This window comes from Zootoca vivipara, chromosome 12 (genome assembly GCF_965207765.1).
Source record: "Zootoca vivipara chromosome 12, rZooViv2.hap1.1, whole genome shotgun sequence".
NCBI classification, from domain to species: domain Eukaryota; kingdom Metazoa; phylum Chordata; class Lepidosauria; order Squamata; family Lacertidae; genus Zootoca; species Zootoca vivipara.
The window spans coordinates 21,792,352-21,809,339 of NC_142595.1; the positions used below are offsets into that span (position 1 = coordinate 21,792,352).

Below are 16,988 nucleotides of genomic sequence, written 5' to 3' on the forward strand. Positions count from 1 at the left end.
ACATCTCCCAAGCAAATCAGGGTGGATGAAGGTTGAATGCTCGTTGTCATAAAATTGCCCCATAAACAAGTCAGGATGAAGACTGGACATAAGTCTAACCGCTGTGTAAACTTTGTGCAAAGCAAAGCAGAATTAATGCCGAATGGACAGGTCATCTGGAGGAGCCCCTGGATATCTCTGGCCTGACATATAAGGGATTCATACCTTCATGAAACTGGATTCCTTTTTGCTGGTGACGATCACCTCTCCTGTACGGGTGGTTGTGAGACCGTGGGAGGATGGGAAACTCCGCCGAGGTGGGGGTGGGGGAGGAGACTTGGAGGGCTTCTCAGTCCGATATCTGGGCACCGTCAACTCATCTAGGGAGGTTGACAAAGTTAGCGTTAGGAGCCATGCATTTAATTCACAGCTTTCTCCAGCACACACAATGCTGCGCATTGTCTACCTGCCCAGGTGGATCCGCGCATTGGAAGCCGCGTGCAGCTGTCTGGAGGCAGCAATAAAGGACAAGGTCTCAGAGACTTGAGGAACATACATAAACCTCATCCACAAAGGATTAGAGACTGAGGTGACATCCACAACATACGATGGAATCAGGTTTATACCACTGTTAACAGACACTTTAATCCCCAAAGGATCCTGGAGACTGTAGCTGACCCCTCATTGCCTCGACTGCTCTCCATCACAGAGCATCATCACACTGTCTGTCTCCCCACCACTCTGCACCTGCCTTACCTGATCCGCGGCGGCCGCTGGGGTCCATTTTGGTGGTGGCCTTCTGTGCATATTGGGGTTTGGAGGGCTTGTGCTCTGGGGTGGAGGCGGCGCTCCCACTGCCACCACTGCTGGAGGTCTGCTTGTGCTTGGCCGCAAACTCCAAGTCGGGGATGGCTTTCATAAGCTCAGCTTGGGTCTCTTCCAGGAGGCGGTTAATATCCTTAGCGCTGTACTGGGTCAAGGCTGCTCGCTTTTCCTCCCAGTCTCGCTCAGCAGCCTGTAAAGCAGGGCTGGGGTAACTGATACACTCATTACTCTAGGCCAGGGTGGCAGGCTAGACTCTACAGCAACTGAGCATTTGATTTCTCAAGTAGGAAGTGCTGAGGCTCGAGCCTTGAACCTTGAGGATGGAAAAACAGGGAGGCTACCACTGAAGGAGGAGCGCTGTACCTTTTAGAGAGTCAGAAAGGGGGGGGGGAATTCACCTTCCCCTCTCCTTGCTGTTCAGTGAGTAAGAAGAGGAAGGCTGGACCCAGGCCAAGCTACGGGGCAATCCCTGTCTGCGGAGGTGGTTCTGTTCCTCTGAACTTGTGGCAGTGAAGTTTCTAACTGATTGACTGAGCTGGCATGGAATATTCACAGACATTGCACTATGGCAAGTGAAGTAAGTGAGAAACCATTCCCGCTTCTCAGCGAACAATGCTGCCAGAACAGCCTGCAGTCCAAAAGAGGAAATTGTTTAAGCTTGGCTGTGATTAAAGTCTCACATAAGTCCTAGGGACAGGGGTAGTTTTGTGAGGCAGGCTGTGGGCTGGGAAGATGTCTCAGGAGGTAAAGGAGTAATGGGTCAAACATGTATTAGAAAAACCATATGGGCAAATAGCAGCTAGGTGGAGAGGAAGGAGTGTTGAGGAGAGAGGGACTCGGGAAAGGAGAGGATAGTGAGTATGGAAGAGGGAAGGGAGATTTGACTGGTGTGAAACAAAATGACCAATAGGGCCGGAGCAGGGATGAGAAACCTGCCGCCCTCCAGATGATCTTTGACTCCAGCTTCCATTGGCCTCTGCAGGGATGATGGGAGTTGTAGTCCAACAACATCTGGAGGGCCATGTGTTCTCCATTCCTAGGTTGGAGTCTAGCCCTGAAAGAGCTTCTATACCTTTAAGAGTTACAGAGAAAGGAAATTCTATCTGTTGTGGCCTCTACGATCACTGGAGCATTGTGTTTGTGTAACATAACATTATTTTTTACTTTGTGAAAGCAGTTACAGGTTTTCTTTGAATCACATACATAAATCACTAGGAATGAGGGGCTATCACTGAGAAGACCCTGTCTCTCCAATTCACAGGCAGGAAAAAGAGGAGGATCGCCAAGGGACGGAAGAGAGGTTAAGTGATCGCTGTCAACATTGGTGATAGACTGCACTTGCTTGGAGCAGTGAGACAAAATACCAAAAAAAGAGGCAACACATCGACCAATCCCAATGGGCGAAATATATCTGTTTTTATCTTTATAAACTATAACGACATGCGAAACAGTGATCCAAGTTATTCATACTGTTTCGGTTTGGTCTTCTTCAGTTTTGTAACTTAGTGTTTGTATACAATCTGTGGAACAGGGGCCATACACATATGTAACCCCTGCGCTTTGTAGGCTTTGTAGGCTTTGCATACAAATTCCCTCTCCTGGAGTACTTCCAGACTGTCACATTTTAGCACTCACCTCTCACTCCCATTCCATTCCCTTCCTTTTTTTTTTTTTTGTCAACAGCACAGTATACCCGTCCACATTGCCTTATCCATTTCACCTGCTCTTCTCCCCTGGAACGTTCTGGAATGTTTCTATGTTATTACACCCACAAAGGGTCTTGCCCCACCATTATGAGCCCTTACCAGGTTTGCCCCTCCCATTGTCCCACTAACCTCCAGATGCAGTGCCCCCTTTTAATCACTCCCTCCCTCCCCGAGCAGAAATGTGCAATATGGAAATGCTGTGTTTCTGTGACCTGGGAAGAACCACCGTGTGTTTGATGGGAATCCAGGATGTGAGCTGCATCCTATTCCTTAAGGCAGGGGTTCCCAACAAAATTTTCTCGAGGACCCCTCATCAAGCCGCTGTTGTGACAAGGACCCCCATTAATTGACTTACTTGCTTGAACATCAAATGCATTATCTTCCTCTTCATCTGTAGGCCTTTGTCGTTTTAACGAACCACTTTTTAACCAACGGTCCATTTTTAACTACGCGAACTGTAGCTTCCGCGAAAAACAACGCTTTGTTTACAAACACTACTGTTTTGCAAAGAGGCAGCGCGTGCCAGGGAGGAGGGAGGGGAATGTAGAAGACAGGGTACCTGCGCAGTAGCGCACAAATGAAGCCGACGCACGCAAAGCATCTTGGGGAGGTGAGCGTTTAGAATGCGCGCACTGCCTCTTTGCAAAACAGTAGTGTTTGTAAAGCGCCACCTAACGGCATACAGCAGAACTACTGCCTCTATCTAATTCTAGTTTTGCGCTAGACTCTGCTCATGCAGGAAGCGGCCAAAACAAAAAATCTGTTATCATACGAAATATATTTAATATATTTATTATTCTAATAGCATCTTGCGGACCCCTCTGGCATAGCTCGCGGACCCCTGGGGGTCCGCGGACCACCTGTTGGGAACCACTGCCTTAAGGACCTTGTGTCTCTTCTGCTTTATCATCATAAACTGCTCTCACCTCCATAGACATTGATCTGTCCACGCTCCTCTTGCTGGGGGTCTCGGAGCCTGTCTGGGTCTTGGCAGCAACCATCTCTGAACCCCGGGATGGGTTGCTACCCTTGGACATGTGGCTCTGCATTTGGCTCTGCCCGTAGCTGCTCGTGCCCAGGCTGTCTGTGGAAGCGGTCAGGTCGTGGAGGTTCATCGGGGGGCTGGTGGGTAATTCGAAATCCAAGCCCCTGCTGAAGTCACTTTCCGGCTCCACTTTCTTTGGAGACTGGCTAAGGAGGTTACTGGATGAGTCCCAGACCCCTTCGTCTACTTGCCTGCCGAGAAAAAGGTCAACGGTCAAAGTGTGCGGGCGACAGGCTCAAAAATGGCTGCCACCTGCAAATAGCAGCAAACGCGTCTGTTTGCCTACAAGGGCCGTTCTCTGAAACTGCACATTAGGGGTGCATGAACAGCAGCATTGATAAAAGGATGGCTGAGGAGCCCGGAGGTCAGTGAGGACGAGAGAAGCTGCGGCCGTTTGGAAGAAGCAAATGCGGGTGCAATGGCAATCGGGGCAATGATGGCAGCGGAGAACTGGCCAGTGGGAGGGGCCTTGGGGATTAGGAGGCGGGGCTTTAAAGAAACACCACACTTACATCACCTGGAGAATGAGCTCGTGACACCTGAGGTCGTTTTCGCTCGTGAAGCTTAAGCAAGCCCGATCCTGGCCAGTACCTGGAAATCCCATTTAGGAATCCCATGTGTTCTGCTCTGAGCTCCTTGGAAGAAGCGGAGGGACGCAGGCACCACAAATAAAAATGCCAGGCGTTTCCAGGTACACCTGCAGGAAACTCTAGCAGGACGCCATGTTGGAGGGGACAGAACATTATGTCTCGGCCTATTGGGTCGCAGGAGAAAAAAGCAGGGCTTCCGCTCGCTCGGGAAGGGGCTCACTCACTTGCGGACTTGCGTCAGGGTGTCCGTCACCGCCTTGCACCGCTTGAATAGGCCGTCCAGCCGGTGCGGCTCTTCCTTGAGGAACTTCACGGCCTCCACCTCCACGCGGAGGACCACGCGCATTTTGCTCTGCAGGCTGGGGAAATTAGCTGCAATGCCAGGGACGGGCAGAGAGGGAAGGGAGAGGCACGGGGGTCAGAGCAGGCCCGAGGAAGGCTTTCACCTGAGGGTGGGTGGGAGAGGGAGGCACAGAGCCGAGAAGGGAAGCAGGCGGGCGGGTGGGATGGCAAGGCTCAGGTGAGTGAGAAGGGAGGCCTCCTCTGGCCGGTACTGTTACTTGGCCTCAGAGGAGGGATGGCATTTGCACCCCCACCCACCCACTGTGTCAACACCCACCACCACGTCTCTCTCCCCCCCCCCACTCCCAACAGCACAGCCAGTCAAAAGCAAGGTAAGCAGTCGCGTGTTCTGCAATAATGTGTGTGAAGAAGGGCTGCAAAGCCACAGCTGCTCTGCGCCCTCTGTGGAGATTTGGTATATCTTTTTTTATAAAAAATGTTTTCATGAGAGCTAGCAACTTAAAACATTAATGAAATCTGAAATGTCCTCGATATTCCTCTCCCGCCAGGCATGGTGGAGGGACTGGGGAGTGGGTGAGGAGATGGCATTGATAGCAAAAACAGCACGGCCTAATGCCTGTCAACAACTGCAGGAAACTAATACAAAATGTGTCACGTCGCACGGGGGGGGGGGGCGTCAAGACTGGTCATCATCAATTGACCTCTGATTCAAACATGAAAGTTATCAGGATATGACTGTAACAACCCTTCTTTATTGCTTTTACCACCCCGCCACCAGGCTTCTGTTGGTTCTGAATGTCAGAAATTTACTGAATATTGGCAGGCACTGGTAAAAAGAAACATCCAAAATCTCTATGTTGTGGATCTGCTTTTGAACGCTTACACCCAAGAGGTTCTTTTTCCTGGAAATGGTGCAAATGAAACTAACATTATGACACTTAATAAAGGAATTCTGTTAGCATTGACATTTCTTAGTAAATGCCTGTTTTTTTCTCTAAAACCTCCTTCTTGGATCTATTGAAATCTTAAGATTTGCTGGAAAACGCTAAGATCTGGCAAGTTTTTTGACATTTTTTGGTATCTGCCATTTAATACTAGCTTTTCACATTTGCCATAATATGATCCTCTCAGAATGTTTGGGGATGCAATTTTATACCCACTTACCTGGAAGTAACCCCCACTGAACTCAATTAATCTTACTTCTGAATAGACATGAATAGGATTGCACTGTAAAACTTGGTCTTGTTTTGTCTATAGTGAGGACGAGGGTCTATCAATTTAGGTTTCCCCCCCCCCCATCTTAAGTTCAAATCTCTACATTTTCACACATTTGCAATTTTATTTATTTTTTTAAAAAATCCTCACGAAATTGCAGATATATGCAGTTATATGCACACTACTTGGATGGCTAGCTGTCATGGATGCTTTAGTTGAGATTCCTGCATCGTAGGGGGTTGAACTAGATGACCCTAGGGGTCGCTTCCATCTCTACCACGGGTAGGCAAACTAAGGCCCGGGGGGCTGGATCCAGCCCAATCGCCTTCTAAATCCAGCCCGCGGAAGGTCCAGGAATCAGCGTGTTTTTACATGAGTAGAATGTATGCTTTTATTAAAAATGCATCTCTGGGTTATTTGTGAGGCATAGGAATTAGTTCATGTGTTTTTTTTCAAAATATAGTCCAGCCCCCCACAAGGTCTGAGGGACAGTGGACCAGCCCAAGGCTGAAAAAGGTTGCTGACCCCTGTTACAGTTCTATGATTCTATATACATTTTTGCACACATTACCTGGCCTGAGAACTGCACTGGCCAGAATTCAGAGGAGCGCACATTGAAAAGGATGACTGTATTTCGAGTTAGCATATTGTTTCGGAAAGCGCAGATTCGGTGGGTTCGCCTTCAAATGCGGACTGAATTGAATTGTTCCTCCATCCATAGGTTAAAGCGAAGGGAAAATGAAAGGCCAAGAGCCTATCTACGGTACATACGAACGGAGGGGGCACAGGAAAATGCAAGAGCTGCCACATTCGATCAGCCCGAGTCCTCGGAATGGGCTCAGGCAGCAAGCAGCAGTGCAAACAAGGACACCAGCAGGCAAGCATCACACAGGGGATCTGCACACACTTCTGTGCATGTTCAATTGCCTGTGTGTGTAAATGCTAAGGGTGCTCGATTTGCTAACAAAAGAATACGCAAATGAGGAGTGTGCACATGTTCTGCAGAGCTAACTGTAAGACTCTTCTTTTGGGGGGGGGGAGAGCAGCTCTATGCCACTCTTAAGCTTGCTACCCAAGCCTGGGCCAACACAAATTATTTTAGCTATACTTTTTCTATCATACTTGATTGTATTTTCCTTGGTGTCTTTACATTTCCAGGTTGCTTTTTGAAAGTATCATTATGAAAAAGTGATCAATACATGTATCATCATCATCATCATTAATAAATAACATCAGTATCAACACTGCTGAGTGGTATGGGAAGAATGAAAAAAGGAGGAAGGAATTATTTTTATAAGATTTTTACATCTGAATGCCACTTTTTGAATATATGTCATTATGAAAATGTGGTCAATACATTATTATGATTATTATGATTATTAGCAGCAGCATCAACACAATGCAGTGCTATGGAAATAATAACAAAAATGGAGGATGAGCTTTTTATTCATGGACACTGTATGAATACAGACCAATTTATCATGTGGCAACTCTCCACAGAATTCCCTTTTCACGCTGATCATGTCTAACCTCCTGCCAAATGGCGAAGAGGAGAATTATAACACTCCCTTGCATGTATAGATTTCCAATCAAGCACAGAAGCACAGCCAAATTCTCTCCACCAGGGGTGGAACATCCCACTTCACCCCCTGAGGTATAACGCAGATGGGGCCTCACGGTCTACCCATAGCTATTGGCTACAGTGGCCTTCCTCTGCTCAGTATCCTCCAGAGGTTCTGGACTATAGCTCCCATCAGCCTCAGCCAGCACTGGCAGAGGCTGATGGGAGTTGTAGTCCAGAATATCAGCGTGGCACCAGATTGGGGAAGGCTGAGCTATGCAATAACTTAAAATGAAGCATCCATGTTCAGGGGCAGAGCATTGAGTTCAGGGGCTGGCGCTGAGCCACGTGTGTGTGTGTGTGTTGTGTTGTGTGTGTGTGTATGCCTCCATCATGCCCTTCTTGTGGGCTTTGTGGGGCATCTGTCTGGCCGCTGTGGGCATTGCTGAGCTCAACAGACCTTTGGTCTCAGCCAGCATCGTGATTCGTGGGTTCTCAGGACGAATATCTTGGAAAGGCCACCCTTTCCTGGCGCTTTTAGAGATAGGCTGTTCATAATCCGTGTGACAAATAACACTAAGCTTGCACTGGGAAAATTAAAAATCAACTCTCTGCACTCAAGGGAAATCTAGACTGTTTTAAGGCACAACTTTCTTATTTCTCAACAACCACAACAAAAAGAAACCCGCCTGAAATCCATTTAATTCTGAACCTGAGATTCGGGTTTTGATAGAATTTATACATCATTTTGGCACAATGGTGGCAGAAGCGAAGATGGAGGAAAAGAGCAGTGTGGAGACGTGTGAAACAGGGGGAAGATAACTGGAGGAAAAGCCAGTGAGATGCAGAATAGGGAACCACAACATCTTTGTCGGAAATGACCAGAAGGCCAAACCAGAAAGGACCTTTTGTTCACCAGGACTCCACACACAGATCAACACAAATGACAGAAACCCTGTTCTTAGAACATAAAATCTAGATTTCTGCAGACACACCACCTATCCGTTTCTTAAATTCACCTCTCAGGCAATCATGAGGGCTGGAAACCTCTCTTTTTTAAAAAGATGACAGCATAAATTCTCACATACTTATGTTCTGTGCCAGATACTACTACAGTACACACATTTCCCAGCCCTTGTAACAGTACAATTTTTTTTTTATCCCAACCCAATCACAGTGATTTGGGCTCTCCCAGTCCCCTCTCACCTTTCAGCTCGGTCAAGGTATCTCCCAGCTGTTTAAGCACCAGGGATTTTTCCTCCAGCTCTTGCGAGGAGATAATTCGGTGATTGTGCATCAAATCTTTCTGGATCCTCTCCACCGATTTCTCCAGGTCGCTGCAGACACACAAGACACCAACACAGAAGTCAGAGAGTGAGAAAAGGATGCAGGTAGGGAGAGACAGATCTTTCTCCCAGATTCTCATTTTTCCATTCTGAAATCCAGTTCTCCACATTTAATGCAGCAATTAGTATTTTTTTAAAAACAACCCATTGGAATTGTCAGCATTTTAGCAAGAATTTCACCTAATAAAAACATTTCTATATGCCATTTTCATTGAAGTGCATATTTTACAAGTGATATCCCCAAACATTTCCACCAACACATTACTCCTAATGCATGCATTTTTGTAAATGCTGTTTGGCTGGAGAACAGCACTGCAAAATCCAGAAAAGTACAAATTTTGAAGGATATCTATGTTTCAATTCTCATAAAAGGTAAAGGTAAAGGGACCCCTGACCATTAGGTCCAGTTGCGGACGACTCTGGGGTTGTGGCGCTCATCTCGCTTTACTGGCCGAGGGAGCCGGCGTACAGCTCGGCCACCATGTGGCCAGCATGACTAAGCCGCTTCTGGTGAACCAGAGCAGCGCACGGAAACACCGTTTACCTTCCCACCGGAGCAGTACCTATTTATCTACTTGCACTTTGACATGCTTTCGAACTGCTAGGTTGGCAGGAGCAGGGACCGAACAACAGGAGCTCACCCCGTCACGGGGATTTGAACCACCGACCTAGACTCTGCGGTTTAACCCACAGCACCACCTGCGTCCCTTCAATTCTCATACCATTCTGTAAAGCAGAAATTAAGTTGTTTTGCCTTTCAATGCAAACTAAATAGACTCTCTCCTCTGTCCCCAGAGGTAGGGGTGGTCTTATTCTTCCTTCTTTCAAAGAACATGGAAGAAGAAGGCAACATGGCACCAGAGAACTGGTTTTAATAAGTTTCAAACTGGAGTAGGAAATGTTTTGTTTTCAGCCCAAGAGCTGCATTCCTCCAGGGTCAACCTTCAGTGGGCTGCATGCGGGGCCAGAGGCAAAGCATGAGTGGATCAATGGCTTTGTACAGTAGAATAAAAAAATTCCTTCAGTAGCACCTTAAAGACCAACTAAGTTTATACCCTGGTATGAGCCCTCATGTGCATGCACACTTCTTCAGATACCTGAAGAATACCTGGTATCTGAAGAAGTGTGCATGCACACGAGGGCTCATACCAGGGTATAAACTTAGTTGGTCTTTAAGGTGCTACTGAAGGAATTTTTTTATTTTGCTTCGACTCAGACCAACACGGCTACCTACCTGTAACTTTGTACAGTAGGCTACACTTCGGTCACATGAAAATTAGAGGCTTCTCTAGACACACCATACAGATCTCTCCAGTGTTTTCTTTTCTGGAGAGATGCAGGGGTACACATACTCCTAAACATTTTGTGAATCTAAGTTTGGCCTCATTGAGGGGCATTATTTCAATATGAGTAGGACAGTGTTTCTCAACCTTTTTTGGGCCAAGGCACACTTGTTCCATGAAAAAAATAACGAGGCACACCACCATTAAAAAAGTTAAAAAATTTAACTCTGTGCCGCCCTATATTGACTATATAATTATGACTGTAAGAAACACTTGCCAATTGCTGTGTTGGTTGCAATCTCCTGCAATAAGGCTTCACAAGCCGCTGATTTCTCTGCCAGCACAATCCTTTGCTCAGCAAGTTTCAGGTTGAGCTCATCCAGCCAGCTTCTTTAAGTTTGTCTAAAACCACCCTCCCGTGGTGGTGGCTGTTGAGAGCTGCGCTCGCCCCGCGTCGTGACAAGGCCGGCTTCCTTTCTGGTGGGTTAGTGTAGTATATTGGCGGCCGCCAGGCACGTGACAATGCAAATCGCCCTTCTCTGCACACCAGCCAGCGTCTCGCGGCACACTAGTGTGCCGCGGAACAGTGGTTGAGAAACGCTGGAGTAGGAAAATGAGAGTACCCCTAAAACATATTTTTTAAATAGAAAAAAAAGCACTGGATCTCTCCATCCAGGTATGCAGGAGGTATCAAGAATGCATTCCAACCAATCAGAAGCACTAGAGGAAGAGGAAGAGGAGGGCTGGTGAGGGGCGTGGCCTGGGAAGAGGGGGTGTGGCCTGGGAAGACTTTTTCAAGCGCCAGATAGAGAGGCTTAGAGGGCTGTTTCTGTCTTGTTTATGGGCCACTGTTTAGCTTGTGCGCTATTTTAGCCACTTTGTGGGGATACTCTCTTAAAAAGCCAGGATATGCGCCGCTGAAATAAAGAGAACAAATCAACCTGACGACCTCACATCTGGGCAACAGTACTTTACTCATTACTGGCCTTTGCCTCCTGTTGTCTCTCCTCCCTCCAGCCAGTTCATATAACCTTTGTTAAGCTAATTCTACAGTCACATCATGCAGGCTTGTAAACAGCAATTTAACCGATCGCTGGCGGCAAGCGAGACTGATTGATGTGTGAGTAGGAATGTTGGGGAATTCCAACGAACATGGAAACGGGAGTGAAATTTGCCGACACTCGCTTATTCATCCCATGTCAGGAATGAAAATCGATCTAGGGAATACAATCGGCATTGGCTGTTGCTGCTTTCAGCCCACAAACAACATGCAATTGATTACATTTCCTCCTGCTGCTCATTTGCATTTTTGTTTTCTCTGCAGTGAAATGAATGGGATGGAATATACTGTAATGATGACGCAATATTTTTAAGTTACAATAATTTTGCCACAGTGGACAGGGTGAGAAATAATCTTGGTTTTGGTGAAAGATGAACTGCAGCAGAATGAAAACAGTGCTGCATGAGACACACACGGGGCAGAATTGGGGCGGGGGGGATGCATTCTTACATCCCTATGTGTCAGAGGGGATGTATGTGAGAGTAAGGCCATAACAGAGTCAGGCATAGGTTTAAGCATGCTCAACTGTATTGGACTGTGCCTTGTGTGTGCATGAATGGTCCTTATGTTACTGGTATGTGTGTGAACATTGATCCATTTAGTACATTTTCCCGCTACAAAAGAATCACTATGGGGTGGAAAAATAATTCAGGATAAAAAAAATATAAAAAACAGGAAGGTTACTGAAATAGAAATGGTGAAGTAACAAGCAGTTTCCCCCTGCCTTCAAACTGACTGGATTAATGTAAATTTGAGTCATGACAAGGAAGGAACATTTTTAGATGCAATAAATGATTGTGCTTTGGAATAGTTAGCCATTGAACTGACTCTTGATTTATCTTAAACCGTGCCTGGAATCTGGTGTGTGAGAAAATTGCCCAGAAAGACTGACCCAGCCATACTTTAAACTTCAAAAGTCAGGATTTCTCCACAAATGAGGGGATTAGCTATGAAGGAGCCGAAAGGTGTAGCTAGGAAGGTCAAATCCCCTCAGCAAGCCTGGAAGTAATTTAAAACCATTACAATACAGGCTCAGATAACATGTACACTGTAGATTAGAAAAAGACAGCACACTGAAGACCAAAAGGTTACCAGTGTGGTTAAACAGCAAAGTCCAGGAAGGGAGAAAAGGCAAGGTGGCTTCTTGTGCTGTGAAATTCTCAGGTATGCATATGCAGTAATTCTCAGAGAGTTCAGCGGGTCTTATTAGATTCTAGTAAAGATGTTGGAGACTGCAGGCAGCTATATGAAGCCTCTGTAGCAACCTGAACTGCAGAAGACATCAGAGGAGACATGTACAGGGAAACCTTGTTTGGGGGAAGGGCAGCTAGCTTTTAAATTTTGTTACATCATCTTCAAAAGAAACCTGAGAATATTACAAGAACAAAAGCAAATTGCATTTAAAAAACCCAAAATCATAAATATATCAAAAAAAAGTATGAAGCTGTGAACAAAAACAGAAGAATAGAAAACAAGACACATATATAAAACACAAAAATAATAGCAGATTAAAGGGGGGGGCATGTTCAGAAACAAGCTGCAAGGCTTTCTAAAAAGCCAGTGTTTGTTTTTTTAACTCGGCATCTAAAAGCATTTGATGTTGGAGCTAGGCAGGCCTCCTAAGGGAGGGCATTCCACGGGGCTGGTGCCACAACCAAAAAAGGCCCTGTTCCTGATAGATGTCGGCTGCCCTCCAAGTAATCCAAAGCAACACCTCAAATGCTGAGCAAGTGCAAAGGGGGGAGGGGACACACACAGAGAGAAGAGGTGCTCCTTAAATGAAACTAACCCCACCACTTCTTGCTTTAAGATAAGAACCAGCAATTTAATTTGGCCCTGGGAACGAACAGCAGACCAAATAAGAGTAGGACAATGTATATTTAGCCACCCAAAGGCTAACAGCAGCTTGACAACAAGGTACATCTGCTGAAGTTCCCCTTCTATAAAACTATTAAAGGTATTGGAGCCCTGCCTTTTTATTTTTTATTTTTACTCGGTCACCCTAAAAGGATAGGGGTAGGAGTGGGGCTGGAGCATGCTTCATTGAGATGCCTGACCTGGAAGCTTGTGAAAGGCATTCTTAGCCCTCATCACCAAGCTGCAAACAGCAGAGTTCAGGAGGAACATAGGAAGCTGGTACATTATATTGAATCAGACCACTGGTCCATCTAGCTCAATATTGTCTCCACTGAAGGGCAGTGTCTTTCCAGGTATCATACAGGGAGTCTCTCCTATCCCCACCAGCAGATGCTGGTGACTGAAGCAGGAGCCTTCTGTACACAACACAGATGCTCTATCACAAAGTTATGACCCTTCCTTCCTTCAATGAAACCTCACCCAACACCAGCCAGATTTCCAGTACTGGATCAGCTGAACAACCCTCTGCCTCCACTGCAAACTAACAGCTATTTTAATCATATCTGGGTTAAGTTTTGATTTGTTCACCCACATGCAGTCCCGGGGTTTCCATTGCAATCCCTAGGTTCTGTTGACATTGTGAGACAAGAGGCTGGGTGACATCAACATATAAATGACACACCAGTCCAAAATTATGGGAAAGTTCACTCAGCAGTTTGGTATGTGTTAAAGAAGCTGGAGGACAATATGGAACCCAGAAGCTCCCAATAAATCAATTATAATGGGGTAAAGGAGTAGTCCCACCCCCCCAATGTCTTTATGCCATATTGATATCAAATAGAGGCATCAAAATATGAAGTTTTAGAACTAATTAACAAGGGACACATCCCTAGTCTCTTTGTATATAGGTTCCTGAAATGGTTGTAGCCTACATTTATTCATGGTCTGTCTTTAGCTTCTTCAACTTAAACAGCACTTACCATTTGCGTAATTCTCCCTATAATATATTCATGTTACCGTATTTGTTGAATGACAGCACCATTCTGGCAAGATATGATATGCTACTGTTGTTTCATTATCTTCTATATAAAGAATCTACAGTTTGGGATCTATAAGATGTCTATACACTATGGTGGAATTGCATCTTTCTCTTTCCTAAATAAAGAAGAAGGCTCTGCAATCCAATTAAAGAAAAAGTCACTCAATTGATCATTTTAATTTTGGTCAATTAATCTAGCTATGACATTTGCACAAATGCAATTGAGAAACCAGGGTGAATTGCAGCAAGGTAATCAAATACGATAAAATCCAGAAAGCATTCATGCAGTCTGATACTATTCATGAATGCAAATGCATCTCCATCTCTTTAAAACTTTTGCAAATAGCACCTGGGGTGGGGGAGGAACTGGGCTGAGCCCTCAGTATGAGGAATTTATTCCTGCATTTTTATGTCTTGACTCCCCCCCCCCCCCCAGCAAACAGCAGACTGCAGCAGAAGGGACATGGTGGGGGGAGGAGGTGCAGGGGAAGGATTAAACCTTTATTGGTCCTGATCTAGATTGGGTGCACATCTGCTACTGTAAAAGTAATAGACAACTCACTGAGTTCCAGGGGACTTAATCCCTATTAAGTGAGTAAGATTGCAGCCTTAGATGGCTGCACTGAATAATTTGATTTGCTACCCGCTTTCCTTTCTCTTTATTTTTCTTACCTCCCCCCACCCCACCACCCCTGCCTTTAAACCATGTTAAATTTTAATAACTAAAGGAAGCCCGAGTTGTTTCGTGGTGACTGTTATTGCAGAAACTCTGTGTATGTTCAAGATAGACAGATGCATAAACAGATAACATAGATAGGCAGATCCCTTCTTGTTCTCCTTTCCACCCAGGCTTATAAGACTATGGCCGTGTACACAATCTGGAGCACATTTTACTCCTTCAAAGAATTCTGGGCACTGTAGTTTATTCAGGGCTGCTGGGAATTGCAACTCTGTGAGGGGTAAACTGTGTTGCCCATAATTCTTTGAAGAGAAGACTGTACTTCAAATGTGTTTTCAATGTATAGTGCGTTGCGCAGCCTAAGCCTTTCAAATCTCTATTCTAATGATTTCATGGGGGGCAAACCCAGTTGTATTTCAATTGGGAATTTGGGACTAGTGAGTCTATAGGGAGTAAGATTACATTTTATCCAGGGAAGGTTGCTGAGCAGAATGAGCAATTTGTCACAGACAGTGGACACATACAAGGACACTTTTTTCTCTTCCAGGTGTGCACAAAATTTTATTTATTTACCTAAAAGTGTCTCTAAACCACTTTTGTGTTTCAAAACTCTAAAAGTGGTGTATGTTATTAAATTACATTAATGCCACAGCTAGGTCCGTAGAGTTGTTTCCTCTGACATACGGAGCTTCCAGACAATGGCTTAACACTCTGAGCAGGTTGTTTAAGTGTCACTGGCAATAATTTTCTTTAAAATTCCTCGATTTTCTCTGAAAGGGGCAAATTTGGATTAAAATGTGGTGGGCAGGGGGGATATAGGCTGGGATTGTGGTGACAATGTCATGTGCACGCTGCAAAAAAAAAAAGTGCTCGTGTGAGAAGCACCAATCCCACGATAAACACCTGAATAGAAGCACCCACACCCACACCGAAACATGCACATACACAATATATTGTGGGATGTGATACATAAGTAGCAGTCAAGTACAACATTCCTTGTTTTCCTAGAGTGGATATGCGGCGGAATGTTTGGTCCAGCCAGTCAAAAACTTCCTGTTTTCTCCTGGCTGGGGCATACTTCCTTTTGCATGTGACTAGAGGTGGGCGTGACCTTACCTGTCCAGGTAACAAAAGGGCAAGTCACGCAGCACACTCTCTCTCTCTTTGACTTCCTCCATTGTTGGAACAGCTTTTTCGCTAGAAATGCTCTGTTGGCAGCCAACAGAGGACACTGGGATTATCCCCATATGGGATAGATCCACATGTATATACTTTGCAACTAAATCTGCCTTCAGGGATCCAACTGTGAACTGATGATGTGAGTAAACTTCTTTTATATACTTTAAACAAGATTGTGGCGTATTTATTCTTTTAAGAGGGATATAAGAGAACTTACCAGGAACCTAATCATGAGAGGCTTACACAAGCCTGCAACCAGCTTTCTGCTGTGCATTTAAAAGGGGAATGTAAAACTCTGCTAAGTAAAAGAACTTGCTAGCACAAGTTAGGAAGGATATTAATAAACAATATATCACCTCCTGCCTCCCTGAACATTCCCACATATATCCCCTTGCAAAACCCTCACTTTAGCTGTTGGGTGATGAGCTCTTCCTCATTGAGGTAACGGAGACGCTCCTCTTCCACCAGGGTGCGCTGGCGCTGCAGGGGATCCTCCTGCTTGCGCATGGTGTCTGTCACTCTCACACTGATCTCCGTCTCTGTCCGCCTCAGCATCGTCTTCACCGTCTCTTGGTTTTGAAGCTGCAAAGGACAAGTAAGGGATGGGGGGGGTGAGGGTGGGGAGAGAGAAAATCAAGGTGTTGCAGAAAGACAAGCAGTTGCAGCTTAGAGGAACCATCGAGGCCATGGTGCATCAGAGGCTGGGAAAGGAGAGGATGAAAAGAAAGCTCCTCCAGCCCTTTTGGGAGCACACTTGAAGAGCATCCTGAATAATCAGGTGATTCAGAGCACAACTAATCTGCCGCTGAAGATAACGGGGCTGCCGGCTGCTCTCTGCAACGTGCATCTATTTCCTTTTAAGTTTGTGGCTTCATGTCAAGGGCACTTGCTCTGATCCAAGGAAATGAATCTGAGCATGCAAACAGCAGGTCCTTGTGAGGAGATCTGATGCTCTGCGCTGGCAGAAGCCTGGTGTGTAGAAGGGAAAGGGCTTAACATGTGCCTAAACCCATCAGTGTTCCCATAGGACCCTTCCCCAAAAGCTGGCATACTTTTCTCTGTGGGAGCTCTACAATTCTATGATTCTCAGTTACAGGATACCTGCAGGAAGTTACAGGACATGCACGGATTGGAAATGAAGCAGTGTGCCCTGCCCCAAAACTTTTGCAGGCACAAACAGGGTTGAAAGTGGGATTGTGGGTAACTGCCCTTATACTGTCATGAGCACAAATAATCATGAATGCACATTAACAAGGACGCCAGGGGAATCCCATATATTCTCCCTCCATTGCGCTCATAGGAATTGCTCTGCCTACTGCCA

The 16,988-nt window shown here is 45.7% G+C and overlaps 1 protein-coding gene across 10 annotated transcripts in view; it reads right to left on the reverse strand.

Annotated features, from left to right (window-relative positions):
* Positions 1–16,988, reverse strand: part of SRCIN1 (SRC kinase signaling inhibitor 1) — a 263,545-nt gene that overhangs the window by 28,683 nt on the left and 217,874 nt on the right. For all 10 annotated transcript variants that reach the window (XM_088655243.1, XM_088655240.1, XM_088655247.1 and 7 more), the window contains 6 exons: positions 16,074–16,249; positions 8,431–8,561; positions 4,370–4,517; positions 3,437–3,746; positions 736–994; positions 205–359 (listed from right to left, as the gene is read on the reverse strand). In XM_088655243.1, the coding sequence (XP_088511369.1) occupies positions 205–359; positions 736–994; positions 3,437–3,746; positions 4,370–4,517; positions 8,431–8,561; positions 16,074–16,249 (1,179 nt within the window). The remainder of the gene's footprint in view (positions 1–204; positions 360–735; positions 995–3,436; positions 3,747–4,369; positions 4,518–8,430; positions 8,562–16,073; positions 16,250–16,988) is intronic.